Below are 23,954 nucleotides of genomic sequence, written 5' to 3' on the forward strand. Positions count from 1 at the left end.
GTTTATAATCAATTTCATCAGTAGTTGATAAGTGTTTGACTAATGCTTCACAATTCAGCCATTAATAAGAACAAATTTGGGTTCTTTTTAAGCTAAGACGGTGAACGTTATACCTGCTAACAGTGGCGTGCACAGACTTTTTGAAGGGCGGGGGCGAAAAGAAAAAAAAGGGCACATACAGCGCATTCTCGCCAACCAGGAGGGCACTTTAGCATACGTTTTTGCCTCCCAAGAGGGCACTTTAGCGCGTGTTTTGGCTCCCAACAGGGCACTTTAGCGTGCGTTTTTCAAAATTGGGCCATGAGGGGGTGCACACCACTGCCTGCTAAACATCAGCATGTTAGCCTGCTGACATTACCATTTAACTCAAAGTACTGCTGTGCTTAAAGAGGTCATATTATACCCCTTTCCAAGTTTAATATTTTAATTTTCTTCTCATTTGCATGTGTTACAGTCAAAAATTACCTAGTTACAGCTGTGTGAGCCATGGATGCAGCCTCTCTGTCTCATTCAGCCTTAAATGGGTTTTTTTTATGTCTGCTCCTCTATTCGGATTGGCTGACCCTCCAAGACAAACTCTGAACATGTAGTTGTGACATCACAACATTACTCAAGTCCAGTGTTTAAAGGCTCAGTTTCTTAATACCATTTTGATACTTTCACAGTATATATATAGCACATAAAAATCTCTCTTTCTACCACATGTTCCCTTTAAAGGATAAGGCTGGTGATTTTCTTTGTTTTTCTTATATTCAACAAATCTCGTGTGCAGAGCCGAACCAATAATGAACTCATTCTACTTACAAGTATTGTGCGTATATCTAAAGTCTGATATATTGCATTTCTCTGTGCTGTGGAGCTTTGTTGTTATCCAAACACTATCAAAAAGACATCTTTTAGTCACATTGCTACATTTGGTAACATGGTCCTTCATCCCTGAAGGGTTTGTTTACCGTTGCTTATTTACAAATGGCTCCAAAGAGTTATTACAGCGACGGTTTGGCTCTTCACATGAGATTTATTGACAAAAAGAAAAATATAAATAAGCGAAGGCGCTCAGAGCTCCTGCCATGCCGCGTTAGATTTTTGTGTGTTATTTTAAAGCCCCTTTATTAATAACTTATTAGCATCGATTACTGCAGATTTGATGGCTTTTTAGAAACAAACACCATCAGTTAGGTAGTCTATAAACCCCTAAATACTATAAAGAGTGCCTTATCAGAAACTGGTACCCAAAATTCCACCACTTCAAACCAGAAAATAATATCACTGACACATTCTGCCCAAGACTGCAGCCAAAGAACCACAGTGTGCACGCAGTTCAATGTTTCTGTCAACAACATCTGGGTTTGTTGAGTTTTTTGACTGGCAATTTAAAAAAAAATCACATTATTATGTAATATAAGCACAGACAACATCTATGAATATGTATGAGATTATCCATTAACTATTCAGTGACCAAATGCAAGCAGGTAACAGTCTGAGTTCTTGTCTATTGTCAGTTTACATGCACCTATTTTCACAGCTGCATGCCTGTAATAAACATTCAGTAATGCACATGAGGTCAATCCTGCCAAAAAAAAGAGACCATTATGAGTCTTTTAGTAACATTGTGGTGGAATTACTTTATTTGAATGTTTGAAGTTATTGTTTGTACTTGCTTCAGCAATAAAGAAAAAAAGAAAAAAAACTGTTGTAGTTTTGCTTGTTTTGATTTCAGTAACTATGAGGAGATGTTGTTCCTACTAACCATTTCATAATTTATGAAGTGTTGAAATCTGAGTGACTGGTGAAAGCTTGCATGGATAAATGACATTTTACCAGGACGGACATGACTGTACCTGCAGTGTATGTGTGTCTGAGACAGAGTCCTGATGTCCAGCTCTGTCTAACAATAGACCGGCTCCCTTCCATGCTGACCAGCCATAGGGCACTGCAGTCACATGAGTAATAAGGGCTGGACTATGTATCCTTGATGCTCAACCTGTTTGTGAACCTCAAGGAGCTGAAGCCTGTCAGCCATCTCTGAGCTCCCTCTGTTTGAATTACAGGTAAGGACTCTCCTATGTTGATGTCGCTACTTTGGATTAAAGCTTTGATTAGTCATAAATCCTGAAATGAGAAATATTTCCTCACTTTTCCATTTCAAAGTTGGAGATTAAAAAAGTTAATATCATGTTTTATATTGTGTTTACTGTGTGTTAACATTTTTAAAGCCACCATCAGCATGTAAAAGAAATATGTTGACATCCTTGGTGTCAGTCTTTTCTCATTAGAACAAAATTTTTTTTGGTCTAAACCAATGTGACTGAATTATATCCATAACTACTCACTCACTCCAAAGGTTAAGATTACTTGTTTTTCGTTGGTGGCACAGCTATTAATAGATACATTTGTGAAGGTTGTAATCAAAAACTATGAGTAAAAATTCAAGGTTATACTTTATTGGAAGATTTCCATTTTATGTTATTTTTTAAATATTATTTTAGCTTTACATTTCAGAGGGAGATTTATATTTATTGTTCTTATATTTTATTGTACAGTAACGTTTCAGATTGCAGTTTCAACAATTATATTAATTTATAATAATTTGTATCTGCAGCAGCACCTGGACCTGAACAGGCTCCTCAGTACATTACCCTGCTAATATTAACTGCTAAGTAAATGCTTTGACTGTTTACTTATAACAGGCTCATTTTCCAGAGTGTCATTTCAACCTCTGCCACAGAGACCAAAAATACTTGTGTCACTACTTACACTCATTGTACATTTCTGAACAGTTGCCATCACATTCTCCGTTACGCTGTTTAATGATCAGAAATATTTGTCAGTCTAAAAATAGACTTAATAGGGATCCATTTTGCAGGGCTCATCCATAACAAAATGTCTGACACAGAAGATGTCGTGGAGGAGGAGTCTCGGTATGTCATCATCATTTAATTGTTTTAATAATTTTATTGATTATCTCATATTCATTTTGTTTGTAAGATTGTTTGTTCTTATTTCTTCCATCAATACTGCTGTTCCTGTGAAGAGGGGAAGGTGAGAAAGTTGCACCTACACATGTTTCTATGCATCTTATTTCATTTCTAAATGTTTGACTAATTATTTATGTTACTGATCATATGGAGCAACAAGTGAGAAAACTATCCTTTATTTTAGTTTATTTCTTTACCTTTTTTTCATATAACCTTTTATGAACATTACCTTTTTCCTCATGTCAAATCATTCATATTTCCTACAATGTTCTCTTTCTTGTCACAGATGCCAAAGCCAAGCCAAAGTAAGTTGTTGTTTTTTTAATCTCTTTTTTTAGTCATTTTTTTAAGTCATTAACCCTCCTGTTGTCCTCGAGTCAAGGAAGGAAGGGAGGGAGGAAGGAAGGAAGGGAGGGAGGGAGGGAGGAAGAAGGAAGGAAGGGAGGAGGGAAGGAAGGATGGAAGGGAGGGAGGAAGGAAGGATGGAAGGGAGGAGGGACGGAGGGAAGGAAGGAAGGGAGGAGGGAAGGGAGGATGGAAGGGAGAGATGAAGGAAGGATGGAAGGGAGGAGGGACGGAAGGAAGGAAGGAAGGAAGGAAGGAAAGGAGGGAAGAAGGAAGGAAGGAAGGAAGGAAGAGAGGAAAGAAGGAACAGTCAAAACAGACGGGGTCAATTTGACCCGGGAGGACAACACGAAGGTTAAAACACCACTCAGTGCAGATTATACAATACTAAACTGTTCACTTCCACAGATTCATGTCAAATATTTCGGCTCCAAAGATCCCTGATGGCGACAAAGTGGATTTTGATGTGAGTTGAACTTATTAATAGATCCTGCTCTACAGTAGCAGACACAGTTTTTATTCATATGTGACACTGATTTGTTTTCCTGACGGCAGGACATCAGCAGGAAGCGTCAGGAGAAAGATCTGGCTGAGCTGCAGTCACTGATCGAGGCTCACTTCATCCAGAGGAAGAAAGAGGAAGAGGATCTCATCGCCCTCGTTAACAGAATTGTGAGTGTTTTCATCAATGAAGAATCTGTGCATGGTGTTGGTTGAAAAAATGTAACTGTGTGTGTTTGTGGACTTTTAGGAGAAACGTCGTGCTGAGAGAGCAGAGCAGCAAAGAGAGAGAGCAGAGAGAGAGAAGGAGAGGCAGGCCAGACTTGCGGTATGGTCTCAGTGTACATCAGTTTATATCCTCAAATGTACAGAATATTATTACCAACAGTTCCTCCTTTAATTGATGCACCTGTGCTGTACTGATACAGGAGGAAAAGGAGCGGAGGGAGATGGAGGAGCAACGTAAGAAGTTTGATGATGACGCCAAGAAGAAGAAGGCCCTTTCAAACATGACCCAGCAGTACAGTGCTGGGCAGAAGGTCATTCAACTCTGTATTGCCTCTAGTGTGAAATATCACGTTATATTAGATATTTTTTTACTTGTGCTACTACTTCTTACAAACCCTCACCAAAAAGGCCAGTATGACTGTCTCCATTTCAGAATGCAAACTAACCTCACCACTCTAGAGTGATGACTAGCTTTGCAAATAGCCTTAAAAAAGCAAAACAAAGTCAAACTTCAATGTAATATCCTCCATGGTTTTACCATAGTAGCATTACTGTCAGTTACTTCGACATTCCCGTCTTTCCAACAAACATTTTGAGCACAAAACCTACTGTACATAAGTATGATAAGTAATGATGTAAAAATGTACTTAAAAATAGGCTAAACAAGGCAAATGTACTTTTTACATCTCCTTTACATTTACTTTAAGGTACTATTTACTTTGCAGATTAAATTACCCAACAAAATACAATTAATGTTCCCACGACATAAAAAATCTCTTTATATACACTGTGAACACATCAACTATATCTACAATATAAGTATATATACAGTGCCAGTCAAAAATTTGGACATACATTTCATTCACTGTTTTATTCAAGTGAATGGGCAGATGTGTCCACTTTTGACTGGTACTTTATTTACACTGGAAAATAACACATTCAGGTACAGGATCACTCTTTTATAAATGTGAGTTAACATAATTAAAATAGACAACATAAAATGAACCTAATTCATAAATAAAGGTGAAAGGTTAAAGAATAAAACATGAAACATGATTATTCACAAGCAACACTGCTAAATATACAACAACAAAAAACATGTGTTATATATGTGTTATGTCCCTCTAACAAATTGACCACAATTTTGCACATTGACAATTCCCAGTCTAGTCACACACTAGGTTTTGACCTATTCTTTTTCATTTCTAACACAGAGTGGTGAAAGCAGAAAAGGAGCAAAGAAACAAACTGAGAGAGAGAAGAAGAAGAAGATCCTGGCTGACCGCAGGAAGGCTCTCAGTATCGATCATATGAGTGACGACAAACTCAAGTATGACTGAGCTGTTCTCGTGTCTGTTTCAAAATCAACACAGATATTAACTCTAAGATAAATGAAGTAAATGTACAGTCATGGCATTAGATTCAAACATGCTGATTGTTTGTGTTTAGGGAGAAGGCCTCTGAGCTGTGGCAGTGGCTGATGGAGCTGGAGGGTGAGAAGTTTGACCTCGGTGAAAAACTCAAAAGGCAAAAGTACGATGTAAGTCTTCCAACTGCAAGACCTGCAATAACAAGAAGAAAATCTCTTTCGATCATGATGGAAATCAGATCAGAAATGATCTCAGTATGTGGCAGTCTGTCATGTTTCTGCTCTCTAAATCAGACTCTTCTATATATATATATACACTTATATAGTTTCCAGTGTAATTAGGGCTCTTCAACATGTTCAGTAGTTCCTATTGGGTTAAATGTGTCATATTATATAAGGTCAGTCTACGTTGGTATTCTTGGCTTAATGGTAAGTGACAAGTTTAATATGTTAAGTCAATAGGTTTTCCAATTCTAGAATACTGTTGTTTCCTCTTCAGGACTTCTCAGATATCCTATCTGTGATTTTTAAATACTTAGTAAGATGTATGTATCTTTTCAGATTAACCAGCTTCTTGCCCGAGTCCAGGATCACCAGAGGTAAGTACACGTAGCCCTCGAATATGTGGATGCAGTTTTGATTACTATTGAGAATTGATGCCGATCTCGTCTCTTCTCCAAATCTTCACTGAACTAAAAAGATGAATTCTGAATGAATCATAACATACTAAAATTGCAAATTAGTTAATCATTTTCCACCCATCGTTACCACTGCATGCAAATGTTCCTGTTAACTTGTCATTTATGTTGCATGGAGCCAACTCTGCATGGTCATTTCATGCATTTTAAAGTGGGCTGAAACAAAACTAATCGCAACACAAGGCGTGATATGATTTGGAATTACAGTATAAGCACTAATGTCCCAGAGGAGCTGCATAATTATTCATCTGTGAGCATAAACAGGATTGTTGCAAGTTTAAGGAGAGAAACTTTCCTTGTTTTGGTTTTATCATCAGCAAGTCCTACACTTTTTGTCACAAATGAGGCAAAAAGTCAGAGAATAAAAGATGAAGAACATGCTCAAATTTTATATTGTGTGGCATCATAATGCCAAAAGTGAATTATTTTTGCAGTCTCAGCACTTAAACCACAGATTATATAATTTATGCATTTTTTTTGTCTTTAGTGATGAAAATACTAAATGCAGTTGGGTTGTGATTTGTTTTCACCATCGGTACACACTCCCCAAAAATGCAACCTATTAATTGATTTGCTAAATGCTGCATTCACGTGACATCCACTTGTCCTGAACCAACTGACTGCACCGTTCAACTGCGGCTTGTGGCTACGTTAACCTTTTTTTTTTTTATGCACCCTTTCAGCGCCAAAGGACGTGGCAAGGGCAAGTCGTCTGCCAGGCTGAGGTAAAGAAGCTATCGGACAGGGATGTGGCAGACCATGACACCAGAGATTGGCAGATGTGTGTGTATTCAGTGTTCTGTTGTATTGGGTTACATGTGAATTATCCATATATCAAGACAATAAATAAGCCATTGCATCCAACTCTCGTGCCTCTCTGTATACTACAAAGATTGTCTGTTTCTGTAATTCTATCCAACATGCAGCAGAACTTCTAAACAAAATGTTAAGCAGCTAAAAATGATACAGTAACAGTTCAATGAAGATACTGACATCTCTAAAAATGTTGTAAGAGCTCTTGTTGAATAATGACATGTAAACACAGGGACACGTGGTTCTGATGTAGAATTGTTCTGTCTAAATAAAAGTATTACCCCTATTCACATGACACAGAACACTGTAAAAATTGTCTTTAAACCTATTCATATTGAAAAACAAACAACAATAAAAACATCTAAATTAAGTGCAATTCTTTGGAAAACTTAGCAGTACACACATTATCAATATCTAATCAAATAATTGACATCGTGATGAAGACAGCATCTACACAAGTTTGTCATTTCTAGTTTTAATTCAAACCTAAATTAAGAGCACACATTCCTCAGCAAGGCTCCACACAGTGGTGACGCATAACATTATCTCTATATTTATTGTTTTAATTACATAAGAAAAATAGAATAATCTAGGACATGAGCATGAGTGATGCTTATGATGGAGAGAGTGACAGATTGATAAGTACTGCCTTTCATTTTATCCAAGTCTTTACTGTACATTAAAACTATGTCTGGATATACACATATCGACACCAGTGCATTTTCAAGTGGTCTCTGAAGTTTCTGGGAGACACAACAGGGATTTGTGGCGTTTGAGAGGTCCGTGAGGATCCGCGTAGGATGAAGAGGGGCCACTCTCACCACATGTGGGTTTCTCTGATCTCTGCTATCACCTGACTGGCTTTCTGCAAGGCCTGGACACAGGAATGAAACAGGAGTCAAGTCAAGCACTCAGTTTTTAGTAGTTTTATACTCCACCATGTTAATATTTTAGGTTAATAATGGGGGTATGCCATTTCTTCATTAACTACTACACATACACTTAATGTTCAATACATTATCTTAAAGCTTTAAAATGTCCCTCTACTCATAAAAAATCTGATATGGGAAATCAATGAGGGACAATTGTATCTGAATTAACCAAATATAGTCTTATACAGTATGTACGGGTACAATATAAACCTGCAAAAGGTGATTTTTCGCCACTTGGGGGCAATACAAACAAGCTGTAAACACAACTCTGACATTTTATCACCCTTTAAGTTCTTACAGTGAAACGTGTTAGCGATATACAGTGACCTATTTAGGCATCCAGCAGATACAGAGCAACATTAATGTTATTTTAGAGTTGTGTTTTTGTCACCTGAGTACCATAAGTCTAATAGTCACTGTCTTTTTAAGATCTGTATTTGGCCTCTACCAACTCCTGAGAAAAAATATGTGTCACCAGCAAGTCAGTGAGGTTTCTTGTATGCTGTTCTGGTATTGAGCAGGTAGTGTAAAGTAGGTTTTTAACATACATTTTACAGTTGATAGAAATAAAAATAACAATATCAATTATAGCTGCTTAAAGAAAGTACGCATGTTCCTGACACTTTTTATGAGCTGTGACTGACACTGGATCTTGTTTTGGCGATCCAGAGTGACACTTGATGAATCCGTTTACCTTGAGCATGTCCGCAGCCTCGTTGCGTCTCTGAGCCATGTCCTCGGACTCTGTCAGCAGGTCGTTGAGCAGGGCAGTCTTGTATAACTGACCCACTAGCTCACTCTGCAGGCAGTCTTTCACATGGTTCACCAAGAAGTGCATCACTGCTTTCGGTACACTGTGGCCAAACAACAAACAACAAAATCAAGCAATGAAGAAATGACTCATGTAAAATATCTTAAAAATGAATCACTGTGAGATGAAAAAACAGTTGCGAGTTTATGTACCTGTCTTGAATGTTCTTCCGTACGATCAGAAAATATGACTTGATGAGTCTCTCGATGACCTCGCAGTCTCTCTGTTCCCGAGCAGACAACTTCCTGGATACTGGCACAGGCTGGCAAAGAAGAGGTGTCAAATTTGTCTGTTAATGAACTAAGTGGGGTGTGAATCAGGAAAATACATTTATAAAAACAGTTTAAAAAAAGAAGGAAACAGGCTCATGGATGCTGTAGCCTACAAATATGAAACTTTCTAGGCTTTCTGTCTGTCTCAAACTCTTTTCATATTCGTGAGCTAATACTGCTATAGAACAACATTAAAGGTTTAAAGAGGGTTATAGTTTTTTTAATACATAAACAGTATACTCCAAGCAAGTGAGACTTTCTGAACTACAATACAACAAGTGTATGTGCTATTACAAAGTCAACTGACTGCCCTCATGAGTTTACAAAGGCAGAGTACTCACCACATCTAGCAGGTTGACAGCATGGCCCTTCTGTGGGCTTGCAGGGAGAGTGGTCTGGGGCATGGCCCTGTCAGGAAACGTACCATCATCTCCCCTCCTCAGCATGCCCCTCCAGTTCCCCGTCCCACCGTCTGTCTGCTCGAGGGCAGAGACACTCTGAAGGCCACTGGCTGCTGCCTACAACGAGGAGAGAGGTAGAGGGAGGGGGGGGAGGGGGGGTGAGGATCTGTCAGGGATACACGCTCAGACGCATACATCGGAAGTCAGGAAAAGTGGCTAAATCAACGAGGTTAACGCACTATATTAAAAATAGCACACAGAGATAATACTTGCAAACGATAGCATGCTTCAGACCTTCTTTGACTTCACTACTGTACGCAGAAGTTCATCCACGTTATTGTTCATTCTTATGAAACTGAATGAGAGTTGGTGGAAAATACTCACATTTGGCATAAATTACTAATTAATCCCAGGCTTCAGGCTGGGAGATATAACAATATGATATTATGAGATAATAGAGATTTCTCAACTGATAGATATTGTTGCTCTACCAATTCTACCCCAGTGGTGACTTGTTTAGTTGTATTTAATGTGGGTAATTTTGCTGCTTTTTGTCTATATTGGAGTAACAGAATATAAACATAATCCTGAATGTAACTGGTATTGATATTTCATTTACAGGAGTAATCAAAAAGAGACATTCCCATCTAGTTTGGTACAAAATTACACAATTTTGTCCGTATTTTCCACCCTCACCAACACTATATCGTGCTTTTCTTGTTTCCTTCACCAACACCAACCAACACATGCCACCTGATTCTTGTGTTGTGTTTCTTCTGATAAAGAAACCACCATGCAGAATACAAAAGGTTAGATGCACGACACAGAGTGAAGGTCAAAGGTCATATTAGTTAGGTGTTTAAAGTGTAACTGCCCCACTGCATTTGTAGAACACTGAGGGAACAACCACCTGCTGCGACAGGGTTCAGTCACATTTTAGAGGACTACAGTTAAGGCTTTGGGGTAGGCAGGCAGTGAGTGAACGGGACACACCTTAGCAACCTCGCCCTCGGGGGCAGGAGGCTCAATGGGAGAGAGAGACTGCCCACCTGGGCCTCTAAAGGACTACAGAAAGAAAACATCGGGAAGAAAAAAAGTGGACAGAAAACTGATAGGCAGGCATGAGCTTCACATAATGTGGATTTGTTAAATTTCATTTAGAAGAAGTTTGAAGTTGGTTAATTCTTGAGAGAAAACAGAGTAAACCTGTTATAAAGCTGTAAAGCTATTATCAGGAAACAGAAAAGTATCATGGAGAGTGAATGTACCTTATCTCTGGGGACAGCAGAGGGAAGATCTCTCATCCTGTTGCGTCTCTGCTCCTATGAAAATGTACAACAGCAACTCAGTCACATATTCAACACAACAGAGCTTTCACATTTTATATTCAAGCTGCACAGTTAAAGAGTTACCCATATACTGGCTGTATCTTTCATGGTCCACAGCTTTAATAATGGCACAATGTGAAATCAAACAAATTTAACTCCATCTGTTTGTTTAGATGTCTTACTTCTATGTTATTGTTCATGAGGCCACAAGCGTCGGCAAAGTCGGGGTGCTTAGTATTGATGTAGGCCAGCTCAATGGCTACCAGGTTGTGAACCTGAAAAGGAAATAAATAATTATTAATTAATCAGATGAGGATATAAATAAATAAAAGTCCCTTTGAAATGCGTTTTGTTCAGGCTCCTGACCATTTCATTGGTGACTGGGAGTCTCTTTCTGAGGAGGGAGGTGACAACTTCTACTATGGCATCATGGAGTTTTGGAAACCTCAGCAACTCCTGCAGAGATAAACAATGATCATAATAAGCAACTGTTTACATTTTGAATCCAGTGATGTGGTTAGTCCTGTGCATGAAAAGAGCTGACTCCAATTTTGTGTTTTAACACGACACCTCTGTGTTTTAGTGTTTAATGGTATGTGTGAAGTGTGTGAGTGTATTTATCACCTGTGTGCTGTAGTTGCTGCAGTGCTGGATGATCCTTTGCATCTCCTCATGAACCAGCTCCACGCAGCGTAAACTGGGCTCCTCCAGACGCTTAACTTGCCTCTTCACCAGCAACTCAAATGAAACCTCAGGCACGAATAGAGCAGGCCTCGGGCCCTGTGAAAACCAACGGCACAACAACTCTTCAGAAAAGTGTCATTTAAAACAAAAAAGACAAGTCAAAGAAGAAACAGAAACCCACCGTTGCATTTCTGATTGCTGTGAGCACGTCGATGGTTGTCAGACCACCCAGAGGATCCACTGACTCCAATGTGCGGCCAAACGTCTCGTGAAATATATAACAGATTCTTGCTCCACCACATCTAAGAAGAAGTAGAAGAGGCTACATTAAGCATACCAGCAGACTTTCAGTGAGATACCAGCACCCCTCAGTGGCGTGTCAAGGTACATGCAGGAGTTGTGTAACTCACAGCTCAGCTGTCTCAATGTACTTGGCCGTGCCCTCTATGGTGTTGCAGTACTCTGCGGCAAACTTGGTGATGAGCTGCAGCAAAGTGGCACTTTTGTCATCGACGGGTTCACCATAACTGTTGAGTAAAGACTGATACTGGGCTGCAAGCACATTGATCCTTGTTTTTAGCTCAGGAAGACAGTCTCTGATGTGGTGCATGAGTAACCTGTGACAAAGTAGAAGAAGACAGTTTACACCTGGATTACAAAACATGGTGAGGGGTTATCTACAGACTGTAGTAATGTGGAGGATTCAGAGATTATGTGTCAGTAAACTATTCAGTAAGTGTATCTGTGTCAGAGAAAATAAGCAAAGTCCATTGATGAAACTCCTACCTATTCAATGTCCTGGCAAGATATTTGGTCCCATTTCTGTTTGCGAGGGAGGGGTACTTCTTTTGTAGGAAGGCGTATTCATCACGAATAGAATCTGCCACTGACTTCTTCTGATTGATATCCAGCTGACTCCTAACAAAATAAACAGATAAAAAAAAATACATCGTAGTTGGTCAGTCTTACCACTGCCACCACTCACCAAGTGACAGCTTTATTTACTGACTAGATATAGAGGCTAAAGTAGCAAATTAATGCAGTGTTACCTGTTCACTATTCCAATAATCCCCAATTTCACAGGGATGACCCTGCCCATCAATATATCCATGGCATCTGTACCAGCATCCATCAGATCCAGCTTAGTCACCACTGCTAGCGTTCTCCTGCCTGAACACACAGACATACACACCTGGCTGTAAACACTAATGATGCAGAGGGCATGGTCGAAGAAACTAAAACGAGGGTATGTGGGTATTACAAAATAATTATGGAGGGCATTTACCATCAGGGTCAACCTCACGGGCCACTTTCAGGGCCTCTGATGTTGCCATGTCTGTGTTGGCAGCAGTCACAGCCAGGATGATAGAGTTGGGGTTGGAGATGTACTTCACAATCAGTTCTTTGATCTGAATCTCTATGTCGTTGGGCTGGTCTCCCACAGGTACCTGTTTCAACAAAGACAAAGTTAATTCAAACAATGAAATCATATCAAATATGTTTGGAACATGGGGAAGCAAAAAGTAAAACCATCTCAACCTTTGTGATACCAGGAAGGTCCACCAGTGTCAGGTTCACAACGTGTGGCGAGAAGATTTTTAGGTGAATGGGCTCATCACTAATACCCTGTACAAAAAAACCAACAACAGATTCAAAATCTCAGGTTGATGCTGACATTTAAAGATTTTCTATTCTCTCCACAGTTTTTTTGTTTGGCAACTTTTCCCTCTTAATGGCCGTAATTAGCATACCTTATTATTGCCAGACATTCGTTCCGTTTCTGCTTCAATTTCTTGTCTGATCTCCTCGAACTCTGTATAGAGCTGAAAACAGCAATATACATTTAGATATCGTAATCTGATAAAAGTTGCAGTATTTGATAATCAAACAACAAGAACGACAACACAGGGTGACAAAACAGTAAAATAGGAAATGACAGAAGGATAATTTGTCCTGTACACAGTCATGAGGTTATCAGGGTATCATAGAGGCTTCTTTGTTTAGACAGGAAGAATTCTGTTGCGTTCAAGAAGCACAATTTAACCTTTGAGGCTATATGAATATTTTCAGCTGTTGAAAGAATGTGTACCTGATCTCAGTACAGATTCTAGATGTTGCCATTACAAAACATACCACAAAAACTGATAATCGTCCCCCATAACAAATCCAGAAATGTCAATGAATCATACAGAATACAGAACAAGGCTATCCAATCCAGTTTATTAAATATTCAGATGTTTCTATATACAGCAGTGGTGGGAAACTCTACTCCAAAGCATGTTTTGCGGCAAGAGGCTGAAATCTCTACCTTGTTCTTGGTGTGTAAGAATTTACCCCACTCCTCTCCATCGATGCCTGCAGAAATACAGAGTTGAGAACAGATGTTCTCAGTTAATGATGTGACAGATGTGGCCTTAAGATTAGGGTTACTGTATCACTGTAACTATGTTAAATGTCTCAAGGGAAGATTTCTCTGGTGGCTAAAATGGGACGGAAAAACTCTTCAGATCCACAGCTGAAGATCGTTTAACCCCCCCCCCCCCCAAACACAGTTGTTTTCACACAACAATAACGGAAGCAAATCATACTCTAAAGCAAAATAAAGCAAGGTGCATTTGGGGAAGCAGAGACCTAGGGAGTCTTTCAAAAACAAATGATTTAAGCTGCAATAATTGAAATTGCGACAAAACAAGGAAACAACATTACAAGGGTGGAGTCTGTTAGTCATCTTAGAGGAAACTGGTATTTGAGGACATTATAGGTGTTTTGCAAGGAAGTTTGAATCAGTGTAGATGTTTAAAGAACTACCAACTTTTAAAAAGTAAAACTAAGTACAAACTGAACAATGGCATTCTGCTAATTTTCTTTGTCTAACTTCGACTGACAGAGACCAGCTTAAATGGAGGTGAGGGCATGAGCTGAATAAAATGAAGGCACATGGTTTGGCAGCTTTTTAAAAAGCTACACAAATACAAGGCAGGATGGGGCAGAATGGGCAAAAGAAACGGGGAGGTTATGTAATATACAAACACATTAAGGCAAAGAACAAGGAAAAGGAGACCTCTGTAAAGGCGTCCATTTTTCTTGGATTCTGTGGTTAAAGAGAGATGACAGGAGACAAAAGAGTTAGCCTGGCTATCTGCAGCTCCTGCATGAGACTCTGCAACAATGCAGACTTACTCCGAGACCTTTCTCAGAAGGCACCATTGAAAAAATGCAGGATATTGGCACATTTAAGTCCCCTGTTCTTTTCACCCAGAACTGAAGATATCAGTGCTGGTACTGAGTTGAAAAGCAGTACATTTCACCACAGATTGACATTTCATAGTTATGAATTCAGAGTTGTTGTAGCATTATAAAAGCCTAAAGTCTAATGACTATAGAGAGTATATAGTAGCTCTCTATACTACAGCTCTCAGATTTATATTGGTTTTTTTTAGCTGCCCATCTCAATCATGTAATAACTGAGTCGTCCCTATGCATTCATTATAAAAGTGTACTTCAGTCTGATAAAGGCTGCATTTCCTGATTCCTGGTTTCAGCTTGACTGCTAAATGCACACACATGACTAAAAAGTATTTTGGAGAAGTTAATGTGCACAAACTTCATAACAACCATAAAGGCACCACAGTTACAGAGGCAACAGCAGGTAGAGTGATGTTACCATTCTCTTCATTGGTTTTCCTGCGGTCTTCTGGGTCGATGTGTACTAGCTGTAGGATGAGGGGCCGCCGTGTGACGATGCCAGTGCCCCGTGGCAGGATGTCCCTGCCAACTAGACTCTCTAAAACTGAACTCTTCCCGCTGCTCTGTAGACAACAACAACAAAACAAAACCACAAGTGCAGACTTGAATATGCATGACTCATACAAATAAAAAAAAAAACACACTCTACTGACGTTTGTACATTTTCTGTGTGTAACTTCAAAGAAACAACCAAACTGAAATATCTCATTTAGCCCACCAATTCCTCTTTAATGGACTGATGTCCTCAGTAGGAGATGAAGGCTAGGAATGTGATCTTCTACCTGTTCTGTAGCGGTAATCCTAAAGCTGTTTTGACTGATATCGACCTAACTATAGACACGACAGCAGGACTAACTCATTATTAATACTTTGCATCAGGTCACAGCTGTCTTTATGAAGGTCTTTGCAAATCTGGAGCCATGGCAAGGGCAAACAAAACAATCAAGGCATTCAAAACATCCTTTGGCTTGCCTTGTTTCCCTGTAACGCCCCCAGACGCCTGCCAATAGGTCTGAGACAGCCACATCCTATTAGCGAGACCAGTGAAAGTAAAACGTGCTAGACCAAACCTGCTACATTAAACCAATTAAGTCCTCCTGAGTATACGCAAGGTAGTTTAGTAGACAGGTTGAGAAAGGGTGAAACTGTATTAAGGAGAGCTGCTGATTAAACTTTATGGTCTCTAGTAGTTTGTGGTGCTGCTACATATTGAGAAGTATTTGTAAAAAAAAATGTGTCCTTCCCATTCATATCAACGAAAGTAGACTAACTTCAGTATGATTATGTATAATAATAATAATCTCTCTCTCTAAGACAGTTTCAACAATATATATCTTCATATAAATGAAACAAGGATATCGTTGCTGCAAAAATGTTCTATCTATAGCTACATGCATGTGTCTACGCACGTAGCGTGAGAGGTGTGAAGAGCGCAATGTGGTTATGTTCAGCGATTTAAGTCTTAGTGTAAGTAAAACACAATAAGACTTTGTTTTTAGCAGTTTACTCTGTGGTTTAGTTGCTTGTCACTTAGCTGTCAGCTACGACAATGCTCCAATGAGTTTGTAAGTGGAATCAGATGTAAATTAGCTAAGTTAAAGCTAACTTAGTTTTGCGTAAAGTTGATTATAACTCAGATGTGTGCAACTTAAACCAGCCGAAATAATTGTGGGTTAAATTACTATATTCTGATACAGCTATTCCTCCTGCACTTGAAACTGAAAGAAAACTGCAGTTCAGACATCAGAAGTAGCCAAAACATTAAGTTGGCGCAGGCTAACTATAACGTGCTAGCCTTTTATAGCAAAGTGACGTCTCTCACCTGAGTCCCCACAACAACTATCTGCGGCAGCTGGATTATATCTGCGCCGACCGTGTTAAATACATCCTGCAGTTTGTTTATGACAGGTATGAGGGCCTCCATTAGCTCCGATACAGATCCCGACCCGTCAAATTGACGTCTTCACTCTGCCGCACAAAGTCATTCAATGTCCCTCAGCTAAAAGCTACTCGCGTCTCTCTTTGGAATCTGCTAACAACTGCGCAAACAGTTTGCTCAGTGTTGCATCATGGGAGTTGGAGTTTAAGGAACACGCGGCCAAACAGTGCTACTATCGGAGTTCTAGTTTGCTGAACTACATTTCCTATAGATGACATCGTGTTCGTGTTGAACCAATAAGAACAAAGATAACTATTTTTTCCCAACGCAACAGTAACTAAGGTGGGTACCATAATATTTATGTGAAACCAGTACGTGAATGCATACATAGATGATTCAACTGGTATATAATACAAACGTAGGCTGGGCTGTGGAAATTTTTACTGACGAATTTTTGATAGTCAGTCAGCCACAAGTTTAACAAAAGGTTGACCTAACCAGTAAGGTAGCTGTGTCCTATATGTCTTTATTTTTTTATAACTGGTCATTTAGGCATAATCAGAGTTGTTTATGATAAGATAAGATGTATCTTTATTGATCCCCCTTAGAAGGAATTCAAATTGGCATAAGCAATATAGTGGGGGAAAAAAGTAGCAGCGTAAAGATGAAAGTGATCAAATAAATACAAAATAAAATTCTATATAAGAGTAAACAATCTCTGTGTAAATAAATCTGCAATATGTGTAAATGTGCAATATGATATATAATTCCTGAGATTACATACATGTGTGTAATGTTCCTGGGATAAACATAATAAGGACAGCATCAGTCTTTTTCAGTTGGGAGTGGGAGGTACTAGGAGATGCCATGTTTTGTCTTTACATTCAGATTTTTAGGTATTTAGCTGATTATCTTATTCAAAATGAAAATACTCAATCTCACGCTCATACAGGAACATTGCATACATGAGATTGTTAACTGTATGTACTATTTTATTTTCACCCATCCACTGCCCTTTTTAATAACTGATAATTTTGGCATCAGAGTTGAGTTTCGAGCCAAACAACTAACTACAGTGTTATAAAATGTTCACTAAAGAAGATGGAATCTGCCAGATTTTGGAGTCACAGTTACATTTTTTTGTTTTAAGTAAGTATTTAGTTGATTCGCTTATCCAAAATGAAAATAAAAACTCACTCTCACACTCATAAAACATATAAAATATAAACAAAACAGAAGCAAGCTCAGTTATTGATGTCAACGTTTTATTTCTCTAAACACATTCTTTAAAAACTACACACATATCCAGAAAATTATACAAAATTGAAAAGTGCTACTGGATTTTTATTTTTTTTTACAAATACAACATCAATATAGTAAAAATAAATATTGCACACCACATTGTCAAAGGAGCATGTCACAGTAACTATTTGTCAGGAATGAAGTAACAGATGATATGTGAGGAAAAATGTCTCATCTTCTCAGTATGTACTAGGAGTTTCACCAACTCATCAACACTGCGGGGAGTAGCCCTCACCAAATTGACAGAGCCAAAGAGATGAGCTGCAATGATTGTATTTAAGTATACAAATTATACAAAGTAGGAGAAATACTGTAGAATATTGTGTAAGGTTTGTAGTATGGCATTATTCTTACACTTTACAGAGTATTTCTTTATATAAAGGTTAAGTATTTAACACAGTCAAAAGCGAATTGAAAAATGGACAGCTGTATTTATCATGCTGCACACAAGTCTTTCCATTAAAAAAGAACAAGAGACATTTTTTTTACAGGTAAAATATACAGTTTTGAAACCCCTAGTACATTCTGTAGTCAGGTTAAGGTTCAAATGGTCTACTGCAAGCTGGGTTACACATAGAGCGGTCTCTGTATTACGTCTGACATGACAGTCAAAAGTTTAAAATCTTTTTAATTTACAGATTTTTGGTTCACTTTCAAGCAGTTTAATTGTAAGCCTATAGTTAATAACCTGCATTTAGATAGTATAATTAAATAACTGGTAGGATTCAATTCAGAAATGCTTGTGACTTTATCGTACTGAAGGTGGCCTTGATATTCTTACAGTTTTAACAAAGTAAATACTTAATTAAAAACTATTTTAATTTAGATTGAGAGACATGGGTCATTTCAGGTTGAATGGTGATCTGCAGCATTTTTCATGTAAGAGGTCTGACAAACGAGCATAGGCCAAATAAAATGTGATCCAATTGCAGTTCTGTCCAAAGTACAATGCAATCAAATAGCAATAACCCTGTAATACCTTTCTAAAACTTATGATGTTCAGTTTGTGTTGAGTCTGTGTCAGAGGGGTGCTGATTTAACTTCAATGAGTCTTGAGGCTTCAATGTGCCCTGGTGTTCTGTTAGAAAAATGTGTGATAGTTCAGAGTTGTACCTAATATTTTGTCAGGATAACCAAGCACAGCACCAAAATGCAGCCTCTAAAATCCAAAAAAAAGTTGAATCAAGACTTCTCTGATACAATAGAATACACATTTTGGTGATTTAATGCAGGGATCTGAGTCACTAACATACTCAATTTACATTCCCTTATACCTCTTTCTTACTTATATATTCTGATTTAAGTTCATTTATAATAATCTAACCACAAATGCCAAAATGTATGATGGAGTGTAGAGTACAGAAGGATGTTCTGCAAACTCAAAAACATCAGTATAACAGGCCAACAGGTGCAGGGTCAGATTCTTGTTGGCATTGCTCCCCATTTGTCAACCATAAGCAAAACTCCACATGCTGCTATTGTTTCTGCCTTCAGCTATGCTCAGACCCACAATAGGCAAAACCTACACAAAAGAAACTAAAAAACGGCACGAAACATCAGAGGGTTTTTGGTGAGCGAGTGATTAACTGACAAGTATTTCTGCTCAAAATAAACCAGGTGTGCTTTATTTCTCCACGCAGCAAAATGAACTATGTTTTCATATTCCACTATGAAAAGGAGGTTCTTTAAAAACATACTGTCAACAGCTTTCTTCAACAATAAGTGAAAAACTACAACAATCAGAGAGTCCATGAGCACACACAGTCAATAGCTTGACCAAAGAATAGCTTATTTGAGTTTAGACCTACGCTAAGTAAACAATATTCACTGCCTGCTATTCTGTGCTGGCATGTCAACTCACAATGTCAGTGTTCAAATTTCATAGCATTTGAACTGGTGGCCTTCTGTAACATAAATCAGTACAACAGTATTGTATCCTCTTAAGGCAATTTTTTGTTGAAATTCATTTTATGTTGCATCTTACGATGCAGTGCAGTCTGTGTATGTGGTCACCATATTTCCTCTGCGCTGTGTCACTGTTCTACAGTGTTGTTTTGATGCACCGTGAAACCTGCTTTCAGTCTGTTTTGTGTGTCTGTCGAAAGTAAACATCCTCTCAATATCGTCAAACACGTCATCAAAGATACCTGCTCCGAAACCTCCTTGAAAGTGTCTCTTGTGTCTGCTGTGGGTCTCCTTGTAAGACCTGGTGTGTTCCTCAAAGTGTCTTCGGTGACGGGCATGCCTGTTCTGGCTGTAGATGTCAAAGTCCTTGAATATGTTGTCAAAGTTGAAGTTGAAAGGTTGTTGAGGACCTTGTTGATGTCTGTCTTGCGTCTCCCCAGTGAAGTATGCAGAGCTGCCACCATACTGGTCATACTCTCTTCTTCTGGTTTCATCTGATAAAGTCTCATAAGCTGCAATAAAAAAGTAAGAAAGAAAGAAAATAGTAAGTGTGAGCTCTCTGCTTTAAATTGACAACACGTACACATTTAGGGCTGCAAATAACGATTATTTTCAGTATTGATGAATAATTCTCTTGTACCTTCAGCAATTTCCCTGAATCTCACTTCAGCATCCGGGCTATTATTCTTATCCGGGTGATACTTCATTGCAAGCTTGTGGAAAGCCTTTTTTATCTGACGCTCACTAGCATCTTTAGGCACACCCAGTATATCATAGTAGTCCTTCTTGGCAAGGATCAGTTCTGTTATCATGAGGACGCAAACCGCAAACGTTACAGCTGACTGAGCAGTTGCCATGGCTCCACTGTCCCCTGCATTCAAGAAGAGAAAAGTTTCAGTGTGATCTCATGCAATCAAATATTTCATATGTGTTAATGGAGTAGACAAAATATTAGAGGCACCATACATTACACACCCCCATACACCATAACCACCTACTACAACCTCAATAATAAACATATAAAGCAGAATTATCACCTTTTTTACAATGTCAACAAAAACTGAAAATGTGCATTTGCAAGCTTCTTAAAAACATAATTTATGGCAGAGTTGTATTGGATTGCATTAGACTGCACGGGTGTACTGTACCTAATGAAGTGGCTGGTGATTGTATATCTTAAATATAACAGACTATGCAGATTTATAGTAGGTTGTTTTTCCCCCACACCATTGCACAATTTTTTTTAATATCCTGATATTATACATTTTGAGTAATAAATGAAGGAAGTGTGTTACTAATATGTTAACGCGTCTGATAAACAAGACTCCCTCATAGCTAAAAGCCACTGTATAGATACACAACTACTTAGATGAAACTACTCCCATGCAAATGCCATGTTTAAATAACTAAGCTAAATGACATATTATATTTGAGTGTGTCACTGTTATGTCATCGTCATACTACTGTACAATCCACCAATACAGATAGCTGGCTAGCTGACGTTAGCTAACAAAATATTCTACATTTATCCTCCATATTTTTAGACCCACATCACACTTACCTTTCTGAGGGACAAACCTGGTCGCCTGCACTTTCACTAAAGTAACGTTATTTCACACCAGTGCTAAACATGCCCAGTGTAAGTTTAGGTTCTGGATATTATCGAGAGGCAGTTGTTAGCAGCAGCATCGTTTCCATTTCTTCTTCTTCTTCTTCTTTTTAATGGTGAATTACTACCGCTGGGAGCTTTATCGCCACCAGCTGTCCGTATTACACTTTTCTTACAACCTAGTTAACAGTCTTGTGTTTTGTAGATAGCTGAAGACATGCTGTAAATTAAGCTATTTGCGAAGATTGTTTTATGGTCCATGTGTGTTTAATCCCTCTTCGTTCTGACTTTCATTTGCATAGCTAGGACAGAGGAATGACATGATTCACATTACAGTCCCTATTTCATTGCAGACATTACATGTTCTGTTAGGATGCTTCCCAATGAGGTGTAGTAGATATGAATTTAATTTATTATGTCCCAATCTAATTAGGCATTCTTCTTTCTTACTTCACTGTCCAACTTCTTGCAGGATCTGATATGCCTTCCATAATTAACCTTATCCTATAGCCTAGTTTAACCTATGCCATTGTGTCCTAATTTTGTACCATATGAAAACTTTGGTTTCTGCTTTAATTATTGGTATTGCCAACTCTATATGATTTGCTTTTAATCCACTTTTGGTCAGAGAGTCTACTGTTTTATTCCCTTGGATGCCAAAACTGAAAAACAGCTTCTTCTTCTTCTTCCCCAGGGCGATGAAAGCTCTCCTGGACTTGCACCAACAGGGTGTAGGATACGCACATCCAAAAACTTTCACAGGTGCTGGATCAAAAATCAACTGAAGGCAATAACCAGAAAAGGGATCTGCACACTTCATTAAAAGCTCCCAGCAACTTTAATTACAAAAGCATTGTTTCGATTTCACAGATCTTCATCAGGTACTGTTGAAAAGCCATCACAAAGCTGTAAGCAGAAGAGGTATGCTTTGCTCTTTTCACAGAGGTTTGCTTTGTCTTCCATATGGGAGTATCAGACAGTGTTGTCCAGGTCTGTTCTGATTGGTCCAATTTGAGAACAGCTTCACTCTCAATGATGCAGATCACAATCACCTGTGTAATGATACCTGTGTCTATATTGCCTGCCTTGCTTTGTGGTGTTGATTTGACTGACGAAGATATGTGAGATCGAAACTTTTGTAATTACAGTTGCTGGGAGCTTTTAATACAGTGTGCGGATCCTTTTTCTGGTTATTCTCTTAGACGCCTATGAGCTGGTACCTATAAAAAATGTACATATATTTGTAGCCTTTAATAATTCTATTTAAAGATTGCAAAATTTCATAGATAACATTCTGTCTACATCTTAAGGAGGTGTGTTTGAGACTAGCCATGGCTGCCCTGATTCTGAACCGAACACAGTATTATTCACAGAGGGGACAGTTAGATTTCTGCCCGCTTTCGGACAATGTAGAACTACCCCCTCCTCAGCTGTCGGACAGACACCGTGTGTGTGTGTGTGTGTGTAAAAGCATATAACTATGTACTGTTTGGGCAAAACAAGCATACATCATCAGTCTTATAATTATTCTTTAACAAAGATTCATATTCATAAGTTTGCCAACAACAAAACCTCTTTTCTGTTTTTCACAAAGAGTGTGAGCTACTTACAGACTATTAAATCTTGCACTAATAAGAAGGCTGTTAGAACTGTTAATGAGTGTACTGTTTTTAATGTCTTTAGTTGTGTGATTGCTGGAAGCAAAAAGCTGACAAAAAATTTCAACATGTCTAATTCTCGCAGTTTTAATTCTCCAAACACACATCATTAACCTTAATTAACCTTTAAATGTTGCCACAAGCTTTCTCTGTCTCTATAAATGTAAGTATATTTCCCAATGGATATAGTTTTTGAGATCTTAACCTTTACTGATAGTGAGTGCACTGTCTTCAATACAAGCTGCAGGCTTATTTAAAATAAAAAAAAGTGACTTTGTGCTCCGTTTTTCAGGGTTCGTTGACAGCTCTGTGGTTAAACCCTACTCATGCTCAGCTTCTCTTCAATCCCTGCTCCAATTCACACGTTTCAGGGATAGACTGCATGTGTGAAAGGAGCTTTAGATTACAAGGTTGTGAGCTCAGCTCAGGGCAGTGGTCCCACCAGCACTGGTCTGACCTCATGCTTTAAGTAATAGAACTTGCACTTTCTGCCTCAAAGCAACAACAGAGCCTTACAGTTGACTCCAATTTCTTTTTAAACTCTTGAGCAAAAGCACAAATGTGACACTTCTCAGCCATTTTTAACCACATTTCAACAACACAACCTATGGTTTGTGAGTTTTGTGTATTGTTTGGGATGTTCCTTGGCAGGGCTCTGTGCGATTACTCGGCAATTTTAAACTCTACATATGAAAACTATCAAACTGATTTCTTATTTTATGAAAGTTCTGGCTTAACACTTTTATATTTTAAACAATAGATCCTGCCTGCAGCCAACTTTCATCTTTGAATGTGATTGATATGCTTATTTCGTACTGACACACACACACAAGCACACACTCAGTGGGTCTCCTGTCTTTATCACCTTGTCTCAGCCTTTTCTTCACCACTTTAAAATCCTGCCAACAATGCCAATTATGTTGTAGAAACTATATATATATACCATGTCTAGCTCATGCCAAAGATGACAATTGGCAACCAAAACATGTCCTTAG

The 23,954-nt window shown here is 38.5% G+C and overlaps 3 protein-coding genes across 4 annotated transcripts; 1 reads left to right on the forward strand and 2 right to left on the reverse strand.

The window, feature by feature from the left end:
- Positions 1-2,883: 2,883 nt before the first annotated feature.
- tnnt2d (troponin T2d, cardiac) lies at positions 2,884-7,027 on the forward strand. Its single transcript, XM_053319879.1, has 9 exons — positions 2,884-2,921; positions 3,732-3,789; positions 3,879-3,995; positions 4,075-4,152; positions 4,253-4,363; positions 5,267-5,382; positions 5,502-5,592; positions 5,983-6,020; positions 6,803-7,027. Exons 1-9 carry the CDS (start codon positions 2,884-2,886, stop codon positions 6,846-6,848), a joined length of 693 nt encoding a protein of 230 aa, XP_053175854.1. The 3' UTR covers positions 6,849-7,027.
- Positions 7,028-7,119: 92 nt separating this feature from the next.
- On the reverse strand, positions 7,120-16,618 carry dnm1l (dynamin 1-like). 2 transcript variants are annotated; one of them, XM_053318721.1, is made up of 19 exons: positions 16,429-16,618; positions 15,025-15,169; positions 13,669-13,715; positions 13,112-13,183; positions 12,900-12,986; positions 12,646-12,808; positions 12,410-12,530; positions 12,147-12,278; positions 11,771-11,977; positions 11,542-11,662; positions 11,301-11,456; positions 11,043-11,132; positions 10,859-10,951; positions 10,617-10,670; positions 10,342-10,413; positions 9,289-9,465; positions 8,828-8,937; positions 8,559-8,718; positions 7,120-7,806 (listed from the first exon to the last, which is right to left on the reverse strand). In XM_053318721.1, exons 1-19 carry the CDS (start codon positions 16,528-16,530, stop codon positions 7,750-7,752), a joined length of 2,166 nt encoding a protein of 721 aa, XP_053174696.1. In that variant the 5' UTR covers positions 16,531-16,618; the 3' UTR covers positions 7,120-7,749. The 2 variants fall into 2 exon arrangements, with proteins under 2 accessions (XP_053174696.1, XP_053174695.1); XM_053318720.1 differs by lacking the exon at positions 10,342-10,413.
- A 1,681-nt stretch (positions 16,619-18,299) lies between these two features.
- On the reverse strand, positions 18,300-21,375 carry dnajb9a (DnaJ heat shock protein family (Hsp40) member B9a). The gene is made up of 3 exons (XM_053318728.1): positions 21,254-21,375; positions 20,333-20,563; positions 18,300-20,204 (listed from the first exon to the last, which is right to left on the reverse strand). Exons 2-3 carry the CDS (start codon positions 20,547-20,549, stop codon positions 19,768-19,770), a joined length of 654 nt encoding a protein of 217 aa, XP_053174703.1. The 5' UTR covers positions 20,550-20,563; positions 21,254-21,375; the 3' UTR covers positions 18,300-19,767.
- Positions 21,376-23,954: the final 2,579 nt, after the last annotated feature.

This window comes from Scomber japonicus, chromosome 5 (genome assembly GCF_027409825.1).
Source record: "Scomber japonicus isolate fScoJap1 chromosome 5, fScoJap1.pri, whole genome shotgun sequence".
NCBI lineage: Eukaryota > Metazoa > Chordata > Actinopteri > Scombriformes > Scombridae > Scomber > Scomber japonicus.